General features: G+C 39.9%; 1 protein-coding gene across 1 annotated transcript in view; it reads right to left on the minus strand.

The window, feature by feature from the left end:
* ANGPT1 (angiopoietin 1) overlaps window positions 1-17,709 on the minus strand; it is a 196,279-nt gene that overhangs the window by 96,653 nt on the left and 81,917 nt on the right. Inside the window, 2 exon segments of the mRNA XM_005287247.5 lie at window positions 3,451-3,572; window positions 6,519-6,674. Coding sequence (XP_005287304.2) covers window positions 3,451-3,572; window positions 6,519-6,674 — 278 coding nt within the window.

Genomic DNA, 17,709 nt, shown 5'->3' on the forward strand with positions numbered 1-17,709 from the left:
AAAAAGTTGTATTATATCCAATTTATTGATGGGGAATGGAGGCACAGAAAAATTAAGTGGGATTAGTCATGTACTTAAATAGAAAATTCTGCATAAGTGATTGCAGGATCAGGACCTAAATGACTTGTCCAGTGTCACACAGGTGACAGAACTAGAAATTTAACCCAGATCTCCTGAGTCCCAATCCAGCACCTTAACTACATAGAGCCATGAGAATGATTAGAGGACTGGAAAACATGCTGTATAGTGATAGACTCAAGGAACTCAATCTGTTTAGGATAACAAAGAGAAGGTTAAAAGGTGACTTGATCAGAGTCTGTAAGTACCTACCTAAGGAACAGAAATTTAATATTGGGCTCCTCACTTTAGCAGATTAGAAGTTGAAGCTAGACAAATTCAGACTGGAAATAGGGTGCACATTTTTAACAGTGAAAGTAATTAACTATTGGAACAATTTAGCCAGTGCCATGGTGGACTCGCTGTCCCTAGCAATTTTTAAATCAAGCTTGGATGTTTTTCTAAAAGATCTGCTGTAGTTCAAACAGGAATTAATTCAGGGCAGTTCTATGGCCTCTGTTATACAGAAGACCAGACTGGATGAGCACAGTGGCCCTTCTGGCTTTAGAATCTATGAACCACAACACCATCCTTCCTTTCAGCTAATAAAAGAGTCGGTGACAGAACCCAGAAGTCCTCACTCCAGGTCTCTGCTTTAATCACTAGATCACATTCCTTCCTATTTTTCTGTTTGCCCCATACAGCAATGTTTCTAAAGGGAGACAATACGATTTAAATGTTGCTTTTCAACACATTCTTTATTTCCATATACAAACTCAGACTATTTCATCATGTCACAGACCATTTCATCATGAATGTCAGTGTAGCCACCCAAAGGTCAAGTCAAGTCAAGTTTATTTACTGCCACACATGCCTTGCACCCTGACACATTGTTAAGATACATAAATAAAGAAAGAACATTAAATACACAAGACATCACATAAATGACTCTGTCCCTTGCACATTCTAAATAAATACTTGGAACTAAGCAGATAATGGCAATACAATTTTTGTTCAGTCAATTAAAAGTGAAATTAAAACATACATATTTTCAATTTTATAAATCTACGAAACTCATTTAATCAATCCTCAATTCAATTCAACTTCTTCTAAATTAAAAATTATGTACAAATAATTATTAGATTAATTGCCAACATTGACAACAAATACTATGGACAATGAATTATTTGAGTATTTCTGCAAAGGCATCAAAATTAGCAATCATTTCTTTATAGTAATGCACTCTCAGGGGCATCTTTTCCTTTCTCCACCATCATCAGTTTCCTCTTCTTCTAGCTTCCAATAGTTTGTTGCCATTGCTCATTATGTGATCCATCTAATTTCATAGATTCATAGATTTTAAGGCTGGAAGGGACCATTGTGATAATCTAATCAGAACTCATGTATAACCCAGATCATAGGACTTCCCTGAATTAAGCCTGCTTCAAGTCCAATCGCTGTGGTTGAACTTCAGCATATCTACTAGAAAAACATCCAATCTTGATTTAAAGATTTTCAGTAACACAGAATCCACCACAACCCTTGGTAAATTGTCCCAATGGTTAATACTCCTCATTGTTAAAAATTTGCACTGTATTTCTAATCTGAATTTGTCTAGCTTCAGCTTTCAGCCATTGGATCTTGTTATACTTTTGTCTGTTAGATTAAAGAGCCCTCATTTCTGTTCCCCTTGTAGGTACTTGCAGACTGTGATCGAGTCACCCCTTAAGATAATCTAAAGAAATTGAGCTTCTGGAGTGTCTCAATATAAGGAATTTTTCCAATCCTTTAATCACTCTTGTGGCTCTACTCCAGTTTTCAGCATCCTTCTTGAATTGTGGACACCAAAAATGGACACAGTATTTCAACAGTTGCTGCACCAGTGTCAAATACAGAGATATAACAACCTCCACACTGCTAGTGGATATTCCTCTGTTTATTTATACAAGGATTGCTCAGTTCTTTTGACCACAGCATCTCACTGGGACCTCGTGTTCCGCTGATTATATTCGAGGACTGCCAAGTCTTTTTCAGAGTCACTTTTTCCCGGAGAGAATCTCCCATCTAGTAAATATGCCTGTATTCTTTGCTCCTAAATGTACAACCTGACATTTGGCAGCATCAGAACACATATTGTTTGATTATGCCCAGCTTACCTATCTTACCAGATCACTCTGTTTCAGTGACCTTTCCTCCTCATTATTTACCACTTCCCCCAATCTTTGTGTCATCCACAACCTATATCAATAACAAGTTTATGTTTTCTGCCCGGTCATTGATAAAAATGTTAAATAGTGTTGTGCCAGGAACTAATCGATGCGCGACCCAACTAGAAACTTCCATTCAATTATTATTCCCTATACAGTTACATTTTGAGATCTATCAGTTAGCCAATTTTTAATCCATTTAATATGTGACATATTTATTTTGCATTGTTCTTGTTTTTTAATTAAAATATAATGTAATACCAAGAAAAATGCCTTACAGGAGTCTAAGTATATACATCAGTGCTTTCAATCAATCTTGTAACCTTATCCAAAAATTATATCCAATTAGTTTGATAAAATCTATTTCTCATAAACCCATATTGATTAGCATTAATTATATGACCTCCTTTAATACTTTATTGAGTCTCATATCAGCTGTTCCATTATTTTGCCCAAGATTGATGTCAGGGTGATGGGCCTATAAGTTACCCTGGTCATCCTACTTACCCTTTTAAAGTATTGGCATAACATTAGATTTCTTCCAGTCCTCTGGAACTTCTCTGGTGTTCCAAGACTTATTGAAAATCAACATTAATAGTCCAAAGTTATATTATTCTTTCGCCCCCAAATTTGAAGGACTGGCTACTGTCTCCTTATTGTTTTATAGTGCTAAATAGAGGGCAAAATTCTCCTCAGCTGCTGGACTACAGTCAGATCTCCAATGTACATCCTTCAGTCATTCCATATGTAGTGTAGTGTCCCATTGCTGTAAGTAGGAGTTCTGCATACAGAACAAGTACTAACTAAATTAGAGTGCAACACTAAGGACTGAAGAGAAAAATTTAGCCCATAACATGGTAGTTCTTCCACTTCAATATTCTAAATATACTTCAGAAGACTTCTCTTTTCCTTATGCCTTTTCACCCAGTTATTTATATTTAATTGTCTGAAAACTTAAGGGACTACCACACCTTAGTAGCCTATAGTATTGGTTTTGCTGATTTGCTGATATTTCCTATGCTTTCCATATCTGTCAGTCTAGATTTTACTTAGACTTTCCATCTACAAGTTTTTGTTTATTCAAAGCTCAGAACAACCATTTGCCCCTGCTGTTTAAAGTAGTAGAACTAGAGAGTATTTGTGGTAAACGGAGAAAGCATTTAAGGGGTTAACAATTTTCTCTCACCTGTTTTTCTCATGAATTTTCAGTATTTCATGTGTCTGCTGCAGAAGTTGTTTTTCCAGCTTGTAAGTAGATAATGAATTTTCCAGCAGCTGAATTTCAAGACGGGATGTTTGATTTAGTACCTTAAGGATAAATAAAAGCATTAAAACTTGCAATGTTCTAGTATTACCATTCTGAAGACTTGAACAATGAGTTACATATTTATTCTACTTTATGTCAGCTTGCATGATGACTAATTGAAATGGTCAGTTCAGGTTTTAAAATATGTTTTAAACATGGGGCCAGAGCCTGACCTGGTGTAAATTGAAGTCAGTGGAGCTACGCTGGTAAACACAGGCGGAAGTTCTGGCCCCATATTTGTTGCAGAATAATAATATGCCATTAAAAGGAGGGAAACTGTATACAAAACCTCAGACTAAATGTATACAACACATGAATAGATTATAAGAGTACTTGGATAGGATTTGAACACATGCCAAACTGTTGCATATGATGTTTTGTAACTAGAGCGTCTATGACAGCATTCTTTCAAGATTTCTCTTTTGCAGTGTTGCATGAGCTCAGTATCTGCTTACATCAGGGGTGGGCAAACTACAACCCGCAGGCCACATCTGGCCCATCAGATGTCTTAATTTAGTCCTCATGCTCCCACCGGGAAGTGCGGTCTGGGGAGTGGGGACGGGGGCTTGCCCCGCTCCACTCAGCTCCCAGAAGCAGTGGCATGCCCCCCCTCTAGCTCCTATGCATATGGGCAGCCAGGGGGCTCCGCACTCTGCCCCCGCTCCAAGTGCTGCCCCTGCAGCTCCCATTGGCTGGGAACTGCACCCAGTGGGAGCTGCAGGGGCGGTGCCTGCCGACGGGGCCGCGTGCAGAGTCGCCTGGCCGCGCCTCCACATAGGAGCCGGAGAGGGAACATGCCGCTGCTTTTGGGAGCTGCTTGAAGTAAGCACCGCTCATAGCCTGCACCCCTGCCCCTCTCCAACACCACAACCCCCTACCCCAACCCTGATTCCCCCTCCTGCCCTCTAAACCCCTTGATCCTAGACTGGAGCACCCTCTTACACCCCAAATCCCTCATCCCTGGCCCCACACCCTCAGAGCCCACACTTCCCCCCCCCCCCGCATCCCAACACCTTGCCCCATCCCTGATCCCCCTCCTGCCCTCCAAAACCCTCGGTCCCAGACCGGAGCATACTCCTACATCCCAAATCTCTCATCCCTGCCCCCTCCCCAAGCCCATACCCCCAGCTGGAGCCTTCACCTCCCTCCTCCCTCCCCTGCATCCCAACCCCCTTGTCCCATCCCTGATCCCCCTCCTGCCCTCCAAAACCCTCGGTCCCAGACTGGAGCACCCTTCTGCACCCCAAGCCCCTCAGCCCCAGCCCCACCCCAGAGCCCTCAGGCCCAATCGGAGCCCTCACCCCGTCCTGCATCCCAACCCCAATTTTGTGAGCCTTCATGGCCCACCATACAATTTCCATGCCCAGATGTGGCCTTCAGGCCAAAAAGTTTGCCCACCCCTGGCTTACATCAACTCCATTGCATTTTTACGCAGATTGTGTAAACGATAGAGGCCCTGATCCTGCAAGTTGTTCCATGCAGTTGTCTTTGACTTCACTGGGGCTCTGTGCAGGGTCAAAGATCTGCCCTCATGGAACAATTTACAGATTCAGGCCCTAATGTGCATAATTGAAATGGCAATGACATTTTTAAATGGAAAGTAACGGAATCTAGTAACTCAAGTCTGGGTAGCTCATGCAGAGGGCATAAAGAAGTGTGTCTACACCCCATTGTTCCCCTGTAGGGCATGTAGTCCAAAGTCAAAATCTAACTTGTATTGTTGCAGTTAGATACTAGAATGCTATGTGCAATAGTGCAAAGAACAGATTTGCTCCAACATTTTCATGAATCTATATTCCATTACATAAAAGCTCAGGTCACTTGAGAAGGTGACTTTTATTAACCAATGTATGAAAAAAATAAGCAGCCGAGTAAGACTATTTTGTCATCACCATGTGCATATCATCTCTAGCTAGAGTAAATTAAGTGTCCTCCCTTTGGTAATTGCTATTGTTCTTCTTCATAGTGTAATGTGATTATGTAATAATTTGGGAATGATATTGTAAACTTGGGTCAGGACTTGAGTGCAAACAGTATGATCTATCTCAAACAGTTTGCTACAACAAACCAAATAAATACAACACATGAATACATTTGTTTTAAATAAACAGTTTGAATGCGTTGCAACTGTTAAAGATACCACAAACTACAAATAGCAAGGGGAAGTCCCTGGAGAAAGAAAAAATAATGTAATGTGAACTGTAAACTGATAGAAAAGTCAAAAGAAAAGAATTAGTATATACTGCCCTATGATAAGCATTAGACCTCAGCTTATATGGTATTCTGGATAAATTGCTGGTTATAAGAATAGCACATTTGTCTGCTAGTTTGCATTAAAGTTATTAATACTCAGTACCATGGGGGGGGGGGGGAGCCTCTGTAAGCTATGTCCTTTGAAATGGTCTTATATTCATGCCACATTGTAAAACTTCATAGAATAACAAATGGTAAACTGCATAGCACTTGACAAATGAAGGAATGTTTGTCCCTCTCTCTTGGACCTGTAAAAAACTCCACATATACAATACTTTTCAAATGTCTGGAAACATTTCAGAGAAAATAAATAACATTTCTCAAAATAAAGTGGCAAGTAATAACGCAGATCAAAGGAGATATTTTAACCTAAAACTATTTATTTAGCTTGACACTTGTATCATTCACTGTTGGTAGCTGGGCTGTTTATTTGACGTCAAATGCTGGTTAGTTTTTTGGTCAGTCCAGCCTGACAAACACATAAAAAGCTAAATATACCAACCAATCCCCATTAAATATAAAGAAAAATACATAATGAGAATCAGTCATCATTGCTGTTGCTACCAATAAACAGAAAGTGTATATGTTTCTTGGAGCACCGTGTTGAAATCTACTTTGTGATGATGTGGTAAAAGGAGGTGGTGGGGAAGGTTCTCTGCAGTAAATTCTTGTAGAATATGGCTCTTGGGACAGACCTGGGTTTCAACGTCTGTGAGTTTTCTTGTCTGCTCTGCTGTCTGACTTAGGAGACTGGTTCCTATCTCGAGCATGGTGGCTGTGTGGTTCTGAACTGCACTCTGCTGTATCTGGGCCATCTCCGACTTCATGTTTTCCACAATGTAGTTCTCGAGCTGTGAAAGAAAAAAGGTAACAACAAGGGCATTTTAAGAAAAAGTACCAGTTGTGCACACTTGTTATGACAGAGCAATGATTGGCTAGGAATCCTACTGAAGAAGAAGTTTCAGATCTCTCACCAAAGCCATCCCTTTCCATCATTCTGTGCATGGCACTTCTTCTGAGCTAAAACCTATAACATAATAGGGCCATTTGTCATAGTGTTCATGGCCTGAAAGGACGACTAGATCATCTAGTCTGGCCTCCTGCATATCACAAACCCTAAACCACCCCCAGTTACTGCTGTGTTGAGCCCATCTATCACCTCATTGGGGTGGTTCTTTAGGGTTCAATCCTGCCTTTACAGAAACAGGAGTTTGTTGCAATTTGCCTTGCAAACAATCACACACTGAACTTGCAAAGCAACAAAGAACATGTTAATTCATATGCAAAAATCAGATGGTGTGAATAAGCTCCTATCTTTTTCTAATAGCCTACATATTGCCCCAATGACTACCAATGCTACCAGTAGTTCTTCTTGCTATATAACATGTAACAGTATTATTGTTTACATAGTGCCAAAAGTATGTGAAACTCTATACAGCATGGTCCCTGTCTTGAAAAGCTCACAGTCTAGATAATGTATGGAAACAGGATCAGGAGAGTAGGGCACTATCAAAAGTAATTGAGCAGTGACATCCAGCATGTGTTTGGTTAGCTCCAGGATTTTAAAAATGTGAATGTGCATCTGTTTTGATAACACATCTTTGACAGAAAGACTAGGGCTTAGAGGGTTCAGGGCAGGAGGGTGTTTTAAGGGGGAACTTCAAAGAGCAGAGGATGGCGATAGGAGACATTGGAGTCAAGGCGTGATCAGAGAAGCAGGGGGCCTTGTGGATTACTTCAATACACTTTCACTGTCACTCAAGTCCTCCCAAATAAAAATGAATTTATTTTAGAGTTGTTCTCATGTGAAATGAACACATGCTGACAATTAACACCACATTTGATTCAAGACTGACAATTGCTGAAGTTAATAAGAGGTTAATATTAGTAAGAGATTCATAAAGTACATATGAATGTTACACCTATAGGTGACCAGTCTAATGATTTTATGAGCTGTTTCAAAACAATTGTTCGTTACAAACAATAGCTGCAGAGTATTAACAGCTATTGCGGATGTGCATCTCTTGTGCAACCTGTAATAGATTAATTTATTTTTTAGAATCCATTGTAATTGTATAGAGATGCAACAACACCTAATCAGATCTAAATGACAATACATTAGGACTTTAAAGCACTGCAAGTTTCTTACCTATGCATGGGAGAAGGGGCATGGTAGTCTTCCCCTCTTTGAGCCACTTTATGTCTCTCAAGCAGTATAAAAGCACTGAAGTCTGGTCCAGTGCCTAGTTGAGAATTTTCCTATCAAGAGGAAGCTCTCGGTTCTTCCCCCTGATCCCAGCAGAGGGGGAGGAGAGGCATGTGGAGGTCAAGGCAGTATGCAGTTCTAGTCTCCCAATTCTCAGCTGGCCTACCATCTCTTAGGTGCCATGATTAACTGGAATAAGAGAAAGCATCCCATAAGTTGCTCTAAGTTATGCTGATGCTGGAGCAGCTGTGGTGGAGAGGCAGGGGCTGTAATTGGCTCCAAAATGGTCGATGCCCTGAACAGAGCTCACTACAGGAGAGAAATCAAGCCCTGTACATGTATAACAGTGTATACGTTGCTCAAAATCTCCTGGAAGGGATGCTGTTTATTTCCATGCCCCAGGCCAGTCAGAAATGTGGTTTCATTGGGTTAAATCCCAGCTGAGGATCTCAAAGTCTCAGTAGGGAAAGCAGCTGACTCTAGTGAGGCTCAAAAGCTTAAAAAGGAGCTGGGTCATGCTAATGATGGGGATTGTTGGCCAGAAACCAGAACAGGGATCTATGAAGACATGAGCCACTTCATTGTTATTGTCTGTTGTTGTTGCTTTGATATTGTTTGTGTACAGTTGACAGCCTGTTGAACTGAATGAAGGGGATGTGGCCAGAGTTGTTGCTGGCTGTTTCATCTGTTTGAACAGGGACCCTCTAAATAAACTGGAAACCCCAAAGACTGATTGGTTTGGTTTGTTATTTTTAGTCGCCTGGATTGTTCTTTCTAGTTGCTTAGACCCTGGCCCTGCCGTAACACACAACAAAGACAGTGCCACACTGGAAAATGCGGACTTTGTTTCTGACTTACACAAGCATTGTACTAATATCTTGTTTAAGGTCTTCTACACAGTATTAACATGAAAATGCACTGGCCTGGATCCAGCTGCTATAGATAGATGCATCTCTATCGAAATCAATGGAGCCATGACAATTGAACAGGGCCAGCTCTAGGTTTCTTGCTGCTCCAAGCAAAAAAATTTTTGGCTGCCCTCCCCCCCCCAGCCCTGAGCTTCCCACCCGCACCCCCTGCCGCCCCAGCACTGGGCTCTCTCTCTGGGTGGAAGACGGAGACGGGGGAAGCCTTGGACATACTCACGGGGGCTCCTGCGGGGCGGCCCTGACTCTGGGAGCCCCTCTTGCCGCCGCCGCAGCCCGGGCTCAGCTCCAGGGGACTCCGCTTCTCTCCCTCCGCACTCCTCACACACTCTGGGAGCCCCTCTCACTGTCGCCGTAGCCCGGGCTGCAGCGGCCATGAGAGGGGCTCCCGGAGTGTGTGAGGAGCTGGGGGGGGAGGGAAGCGGGGTCCGGGGTGCAGGGAGGGAGATGGGATCCTGCTGCCGCTGCCACCCCAAGCAAAATAATAAAAAATAAAAATAAAAAAGGGGGGCTGGAGTGCCGCCTCTTAGAAAGTGCTGCCCCAAGCACATGCTTGGAGGGCTGGTGCCTAGAGCCGGCCCTGCAATTGAATCGCCTGAGGTTTCTTTTACACCCATCAGTGCTTTTTTCTATAACTGATCATATTTATGGTTAGCCAATGCCCAGATCTTAGTCACAACTATTTGACTCAGTAATTCGTTTTTAATCAAATTGGACCTGCTTCCGTAGCAGTGAGCATGTTTCACTGTGAAAGGTAAGCTGCGCAGCTAAGCAGTAAGAACCAGATGTAGTTGATTTAGAGACTGAGGAAGGGAGCAGGAGTCAAACATACAATGTGTGATTAATAAGCAGGGCTGCTTTCATCTTATCTATAAACATTCCTGTGGAGATGGATAACTGTAAAACACATTCTGATGAGCCACATCAGCTATGCTTAGAAAAGATTTGCAACAAATTTGATTGTCCACATACATCTCCTACTGATCTTAGCATGTTTACAGAAAAAGATTGCTACCTCAAGGTTAAATATTTTATGAGTAAGAATGATTAAGATCTGATTTTTCAGCTTGGAAAAGTGCTGAGCACTTGGCCTGACAGAGTTATAAAGTAGATGTCTCAGAATCCCAGACCACAAAAATGTTTGCCTGAGCTGCCAAGTTGCCCCTTTGATTTGGGCATTGATAGAACATTTGAGTGTAATGGTCAAAATATTTATAGTTTTACCACTGAATAATTTGATAAGTAATAAAACAAAAGTGATTAACAACGGAGGCACAATTCGTGTGTGAGTGTGTCTGAAATGGAAGGTTCCAGGTATCCCATTACCAGAATGAGTTTGTTCTCATCACAACTAGGACACCGTAGAGGCTAAAGATTTTGAGCTAGTCCAAAGGGGGTTTTAGTGGGCCATGATGATTTTACACAGTGCTTTATGTTCAGATATATTATGAAGGTACTTTTTATGCAGCACATGAGCTACGGCCATTGTGTTTTTAGCCAGTCTCTTGCTCCTGTTTGGCTTTCTTTAACCAATACATTTACTCCTCTCCAATCTATCCCCTGACAGAATGGTTATAAATATTCCACATGAAAGTGCCACTGGAATGAGACGCATCTGAAACATTGGGTCCCTAAATTGGATGTCCAAATTCCTTCCTTGCCTCCACTTCCTGACTGAAAGGGAGGATTCTCAGATGATGAGTTCTAAAGCAGGGAAGTTACAGTAGAAGTTATAAGGGGATACTACCACAACAGAGATTTCCTTCTGTGTTGACCTTCTCCAAGAAGCCAAGTTGGGAGACTAGGCTCCTACAGCAGCTGGGAGAGCAGAGCTGGAATTAGGCATCTAAAATTGTTGTAAGGGTCACAGTCCAATGAATAGAGAAGATGGAAGAACTGGAGTGGGGAAAAACCTTTGAAACCCTGTGAAGAAACCACTAGCAGAAGGGAGTGGGGAGAGGGTTGTTTAAATGAAGAATTCTTCAGTACATCACAGAATCTTTATTTGACAGTCACTATAAACAAGAACATGCTGAACAGAGTGTTCATTGGTTGCTCACTACATTCATTAAACTGTGTATAGTTTATACACTATTGCTCACCCTATGCATTCAAAAATCCAGAGTCAGGCCACACAAACACACACAAATCAGAAGTTTGGCTTAAAATCACGGTTAAAAAATAAATAAATGCAGTATTCTTTTTAATCTGTCTTCTTGTTTCTGAATTTTTATAGCTCTTTAGGGTCATGTTTTCAAGCTCTTCTCCACATTCTGAGGGTGAGAATTTTCGTTTTTTAAATTGGAAGCAAAGAGTATCATATATTCATCTAACTCCAGGAGACAGGACTTTGAGAAAAACATCAACTATGGCAATATAAGGCAAAATCATGAGAGCTGGCAGCACTGTTTATATTTCTGAATAAATAGACTGTTTGCACAAACTATATGAAGAACTAAACTTGAAATGGGGAACTTGGCCCTCATGGGAGTGAAAATTGACTACAGCCAGGTAAATTATTGCAGTAACGACATATTGAATGTATACAGCTGTTTTTCCTGTTCAGGAATTAGCCACAAAAAGACTTCATATTTTAAAAAATGTTTGTAATTCAAGACGATTCAACAGTAGTTTTATGAACATATCTCAGCCCTTGGATTGTTAGGAATTATTTGCTGAGATTAGGAAAGGAGGAACCTAGGATTACAGTAATTTGGTCATAAAATAAATCAGCCTGCCCTGAAGGTTTCATTAAATTAATTCCCTTCTCACTTTCTCCCATTTCTTTTAGCTTGTTGATTAACTAGAATCCTGGTTCCACTGAAAATCACTGGCATAATTCCCATTGACTTCAAAAGGGCCAGGTTTTCACCCATTATTTTTATTACAGAAAACCAGAATTAATTAGATTTATTCACAGTCAAGCACTATGGGCCTGATCCAATGCCCCTTGTTTTTTTTTGTTTTCTCAGGGAACTTTGGATTGGACCATTGACTAAGAGGAATAGCAGCTATTAGTTAGCAGCTGATTAAAGGGATACTTACACGAAAAACTATCTAAATGGATTTATAGCAAGCAAATGACACACAAAATCCCATTCAGAAAAGCAAACAAACTTCAACCATTTGGGGTTTAATACTCTTCAAGAACTACTTAATCACACATTTAATTTAACATCATTCTCCATAGAGATTTGCCATTAAGCTTCAAATACATAAATAACACGTGCATGAAACATCATTTTAGCAGGTCAAGATACTTTATGTGTTCTTTATTTCTCTACTATTTCCTTGTTTGCACACTACCGCTTTATACTTTTTATTTAAGTTGCCCTGTGTCTTAAAAAAATAAATGCAGGGTTTTTTTTTGCTATACCCTTCTTTCCTGGGATATCTCTTTATATCCAGAATAGTTACTCTTTCTATTAATTCAGCTGCATCTGCTTTCAGTACTGCTCACTAAATTGTTATAGAATTTTCAGCAATGTGGGATTACTCAGTTGGATGCATAATAAGGTTGTAACTTTCTCAGAAATAAAACTGTCAGGAAGTTCAGCATAATTGTTTAATAAACATTCCAGAGGATTTTGCATTAGGACTATCTAACTTTTACTGAATAATGTTTATTGAACAGTCTTCATAGAAACCATCCAAATACTATTAGGAATATTAAAATGGAAACAGTAACTTTGGACATAAGTAAATGATCATAACTTCTGGCAGATGACATAAATAAAATGAGAGATTTTTCTCTTGCTTTGATCAAGGGACTATTTACTGTAGTTTACTCATACTAATTATATTGTAAGGATTGCTGTGGTATCCAGATGATGTTATAGTCACACAGTGCCTGTGTATGAGAATGCAGATTAATGTAACAAATTACTACCGCTAACCAGGCACCACACAGAAATTTCAGAAAGTATAATGAAGAACATGCATTAATGATAAGCTTACAATCACTACCCTGCTTAGCTGTCACCTCAAAAGTAAGATGGGAGAACATGAAAGGTAAAATTTAGAGACCTATAGAATTTAATGGGCTGAAGTATTCAAAGCTTTTTTAGAACTGTAAGGGTTGAGGAAGGAATTTAAAACTGAGAAATGGAACTGTGGTCATATGTATATCAGAAAGGCATGGATGACAGTTACCATGTGCCAAAGACAGGAAAATGCCCTGAGGTTTCTAATGCATTTCTTTGCAAAGTATCCCCTCAAGAGTAAGAGGTTTGGAGTTCAATGGCGATGAGGCTATCCAGTGTGGCAGATCCACATGGCAGGGACCAGTTTGATGCACAGAGCAGAACCCATCCTGCTATTGATTCCATCCCACTGCAGGTGTTCCATGGAGGGCATATAAAGAAAGTTAATGATCCTTCAAGCACCACTGACTCCTCCTGAGGTATCTGCAGGGAAATCTGTGGGGTCAGCAAGTGATGATTACAGAGAACAATTAGTTCACAGTCCTTCCCTATGTGCCCCACTTCCGGACTCAGTGGGGTGTCCATGGGAGGGGATGCAGATGAAGCAGGAAAGATCCATGTGAGGAAGAAAGCATTTGATGATCAGGCCCCAGTGCAAAGTGCAAAAAGGAGATGCACACTAACTATACTCCAATGTATTTATAGCTGCTGGGACTAAATCATGAATGGACTAATATGCAAATTAGATTCTCAGGGAGGACTATTGGGACATATAGTGTGCATAGTACTAGAAAGGAATGGTTGATTATGAAACATTACCTAAGTGTTTGTGGTTTTGAGTTCCAGGATTTCAGAAAAAGAACCACTCCAATCAATCAGTCCACGAAAGCTTATGCTCTAATAAATTTGTTAGTCTCTAAGGTGCCACAAGTACTCCTGTTCTTCTTTTTGCGGATACAGACTAACACGGCTGTTACTCTGAATCCAATCAATCAGTAATTCTAACTCCTGCTTTGGGAGAGGTTTGGCTATAGAAACTCTATTTACTTTTGACTTCTATCGACTGTAATATACCCAGAGTTCAAAGCCTTTATTAAGGTAACAATAAAAGTAAGCCTTGTTGCATTGTGTGAGTTATTCCTTCATGATATTAGATTATTCTTAAGGTACTCAAGACATGTATTATTTTGCATTGCTATTAGCGCTAGTACCTTAATAAATATGTGTAATACTGTTGAGAGAAACATAACTTCGAATTACCTCACTTTTGTGCGTTTAAAAACTTAACCCTAGACTACAATAATGTAGTTTTCCAAATGATATTCTATGAGAAAAAAATGAACAACTATCATTTACCTACTCAAATAAATGGACTCACTACTTCAGCCAATGTAAATTATGTCACTACCTTGCCTTTAGTGGAGCATAATATGCACCAATTGAGCATCTGGCCCAGTATGGCTGCATCTTTATATTAAGATTTAAATAAATGCATGAAGTGTGTTTGACTGTCCATGCCACTGCAAATTTAAACCAATACACATTGGAATGGAAACATTCATAACTTTTTGTTATTTTTAAGCCTAGTATCTTCAGATGTATCAAGGGCACTTGTTCCTAGGAAGGACTAAGTCCTTGGCATTATGTATGCTTAAAATCACACTCATGCTATTGCATTAATGTAGAATTACAATTAGTTTACCAAAAAGAGAGTGGTGCTTCACCGCACGTTTGATTTGTATCTCTAATGTGAGATTTAAATAAACACACTGAGTGCATTTGTCTGAATATTTTCATATGTACATGGGATCACATGTACAAATAATCACTTTGTGTTTATTTTAATAAGTAATCACTGAAATAAACACAGCTGCATTTGCAATATGTGATTTTCAAACACATATTGCTTTGTTATTTCTAATCCAGATGATTTCCAATATATTAAAGGCACTTGTCCTCAGTGAGAACTAACTTAAATCCATAGTAAGTTTGAATTAAGTAAAACTTTTGTTATGAAAGAAAAAAAAATCATGCAAAACAATCCATTTTTTCATGCTCAGATGAATAGTTCTGTCTGGTCATTTTTTATTTAGTTCAGTCCAAAGTTCAGAGTTTCAAAGTTCAGAACCAAAATTTCCACAATAAAATCATCTTTAGACTAAGAACAAAACTGGTAAATTTGACACCAAAATTATTTTGCCCCCCAAAATTGCCATGGAGAAGATAACAAGGAGCCTTTATTTACTCTCTTGTTTGTAATACAAGAAGAGAACTCTCAATGAACTGAAAAGACAACAAATTTTAAGTGGATAAAAGGATACTGTTTTACATAATACACAAGAATAATGGGTAAAACTTTCTGCTGCAGAATGTTATTGATCAAATGCATTGGGGTCAGATCATAATAACTTTACTCACACTGAAGAATACCTTACACCATAAGTCACCCCACTGAAGTCAATATTCATGGGTAAAAGTACTACTCAAAGCAAGTAAAGGTATTGTAATATGACCCTTTATGCTTTTTATTTAATCATTAGGCTTTAATGTCTTAACAGCAGCTCTAGTAATGCTAACCAGGATAAAGTTATGAGGGAATATCAATCCTCTTGTTTCAGGATATTAGCAGATCCCCAGCTCGGTTCACCCTATGGTATAATAATTGGATGATTTATGGGTTTGGATAGGTTGAGTTTCACTTCCTCTCAAAGCATCTGGCATGTCCAAGGACAGGCCACTGAACTAGATGGAGTATTGGTCTCTACCAGTTTGATGATTCAATCTTATCTTTTCTGTGTAAGTCTCTAAGGAATTTGGACATCTTCGGTAGGTGCCCAATTATTCAGGCTTTGTATTGGAGAGGGGAAATACACTCAGAAAGCCTCCTTGCTTTTGGGCTAATACCTAGAAAACTGGGAGACTACTTGCCATTTCTAAAGTATGATTAACTGCAGTTATTATAAGCAGCATATGAAACACTAAAAGGGCCAGTTTCAATGACCTTTATTAGAATATTGCATCTCTTATTTATTTATCATTAAAGTGTAATAAAATCAATGAGCAGCATAATTGAGAATCATGTCAGACGTGATGGAATGGTCCCGTAAGGGAGCCATTTATTAAAAAAAGAAATCAGAACAACATGTTCATAATTATCCTGCTATTAGTGAATTTATGGTTTAAAGAAATTTCCAGTTTAATATTAACCTTTACAAATTCTGCCAGAGGGCCAACTATATTTTTCTTCATCTAATGTTCCAAACCACTTAATTATATAAACACAGCTCATCTCTGATTATACAGTTGGCTGCAAGTATGACCCATCACTAGTATATGATGAAGTGGGAGGCATTAAGTGTAGATGAGGCAACATGCCTAACATCTCACCCTGAATAAATAAGAAGAACAGTTGTTTTATTTCACACAGTATTTATCCACTACAACAAAGAACCAATTCCCTTTGGCAAAGATACTCAAAATATATGGTAAGAATAGTTTTTTGAAAGTGACTTATTCTGGAGTGAATTCCACATAAATGAATATTGAATATCTTAGGGCCTGATCCTGCAAATGCTTGCTACTGAATGTAGTGCTTACTACCAGGTTAGTCCCAATGAAATCGCCTCCTTGCTTCACTGTGTGAGGCCCGTGAAGTATGCAGTCCCAAGCTGCATATGTTGTTTTGGCTGCCATACAGCATTATTAACTTATAGCTAAACTTCCAATGAACCAGGGAGAATTTTAGCATAGTTTGGACTACCAAGTGTAACTTTGGGTTGATGGTAGTTTATGTTGTATTTGCTAACATAGCACCACCAGTTTTTGCTGCTGTTGTTTTTTATTCTGTTCAGGTTCTTATGCCATGCCGATCACCATGGCCTCTAAGTGCCTTTTTGACATCCGAAGGGAGGTTTGCAAACACTTTCAGAGGCTATGTTTACACTATGAGCTAGAGGTTTGAATCCCCTGCTCGTGTACACACACTTATGCTAGCTGCCATTGAGCTAGCATGAGTATACATAGCAGCATAGACATGGTAGTAATTTTCAAAGCAAAAGTAATGTCAGTTCACGCCATTCACCACAGTACATGAACAAATTCAGTTCACTAATGGCACTGGGTTGCCAGAGATGGAGTTCTTATCCTTATTATGGAGCCATGCAGGGCTGGCATTGGTGTGTGACATCCCCACTGGTCCACAATGACTTGAAAAGCGTCGAAACTTTTTGGGGCTGTGTCCCCTGCCTACCCAAATGTATCAGTCAGGACAGGTGGCTGGCATAGCAGGGGAATTTATCTTTGCCAAGGATAGTGTTGGTACAGATAACTTTTCCTTCACATGGGTAATGGGGGAACAGAGTGTGATTTGGAGTCACAATGTGATTCATAGTCTGCTCCTGGGGCAGTACCCTATATTTCTGCTTCCCTGTGGCAAAGCCCTAAACAAGCTAGGAAATATCAGAGCAGCCAAAGTATTTGTAGGCAACTGAGCTCTCCTCTGCTCAATAAGTGTGGGTGGTTGGCAGGCTCCAGAACCTAATGCCCAGAAAAAAAATTTCTATTTACAGTGCATGAGAGAAAGAGGCCTTTAATAAAGACCCCTGCTCACTCATGCGCCTTGTCCTTGCATCATGCTCACCAGTTTAATCTTATGGTGAGCAAGTCTCTTTCTCACTCAAAACTTGCTTGAATTTCACTTAGCATTGAAGACTGACCTTCTTGCCTGGTAGCACCTAATATGGCAATGGGTAAAGGCTGCATAGACTATAAAATTCTTGCCTCTGTTCAACCCCTGGAGGTAGAGAGGTCATTTGCTGAACTACTTCAGATT

Source organism: Chrysemys picta, chromosome 2 (genome assembly GCF_011386835.1).
Source record: "Chrysemys picta bellii isolate R12L10 chromosome 2, ASM1138683v2, whole genome shotgun sequence".
Classification (NCBI taxonomy): Eukaryota; Metazoa; Chordata; order Testudines; family Emydidae; genus Chrysemys; species Chrysemys picta.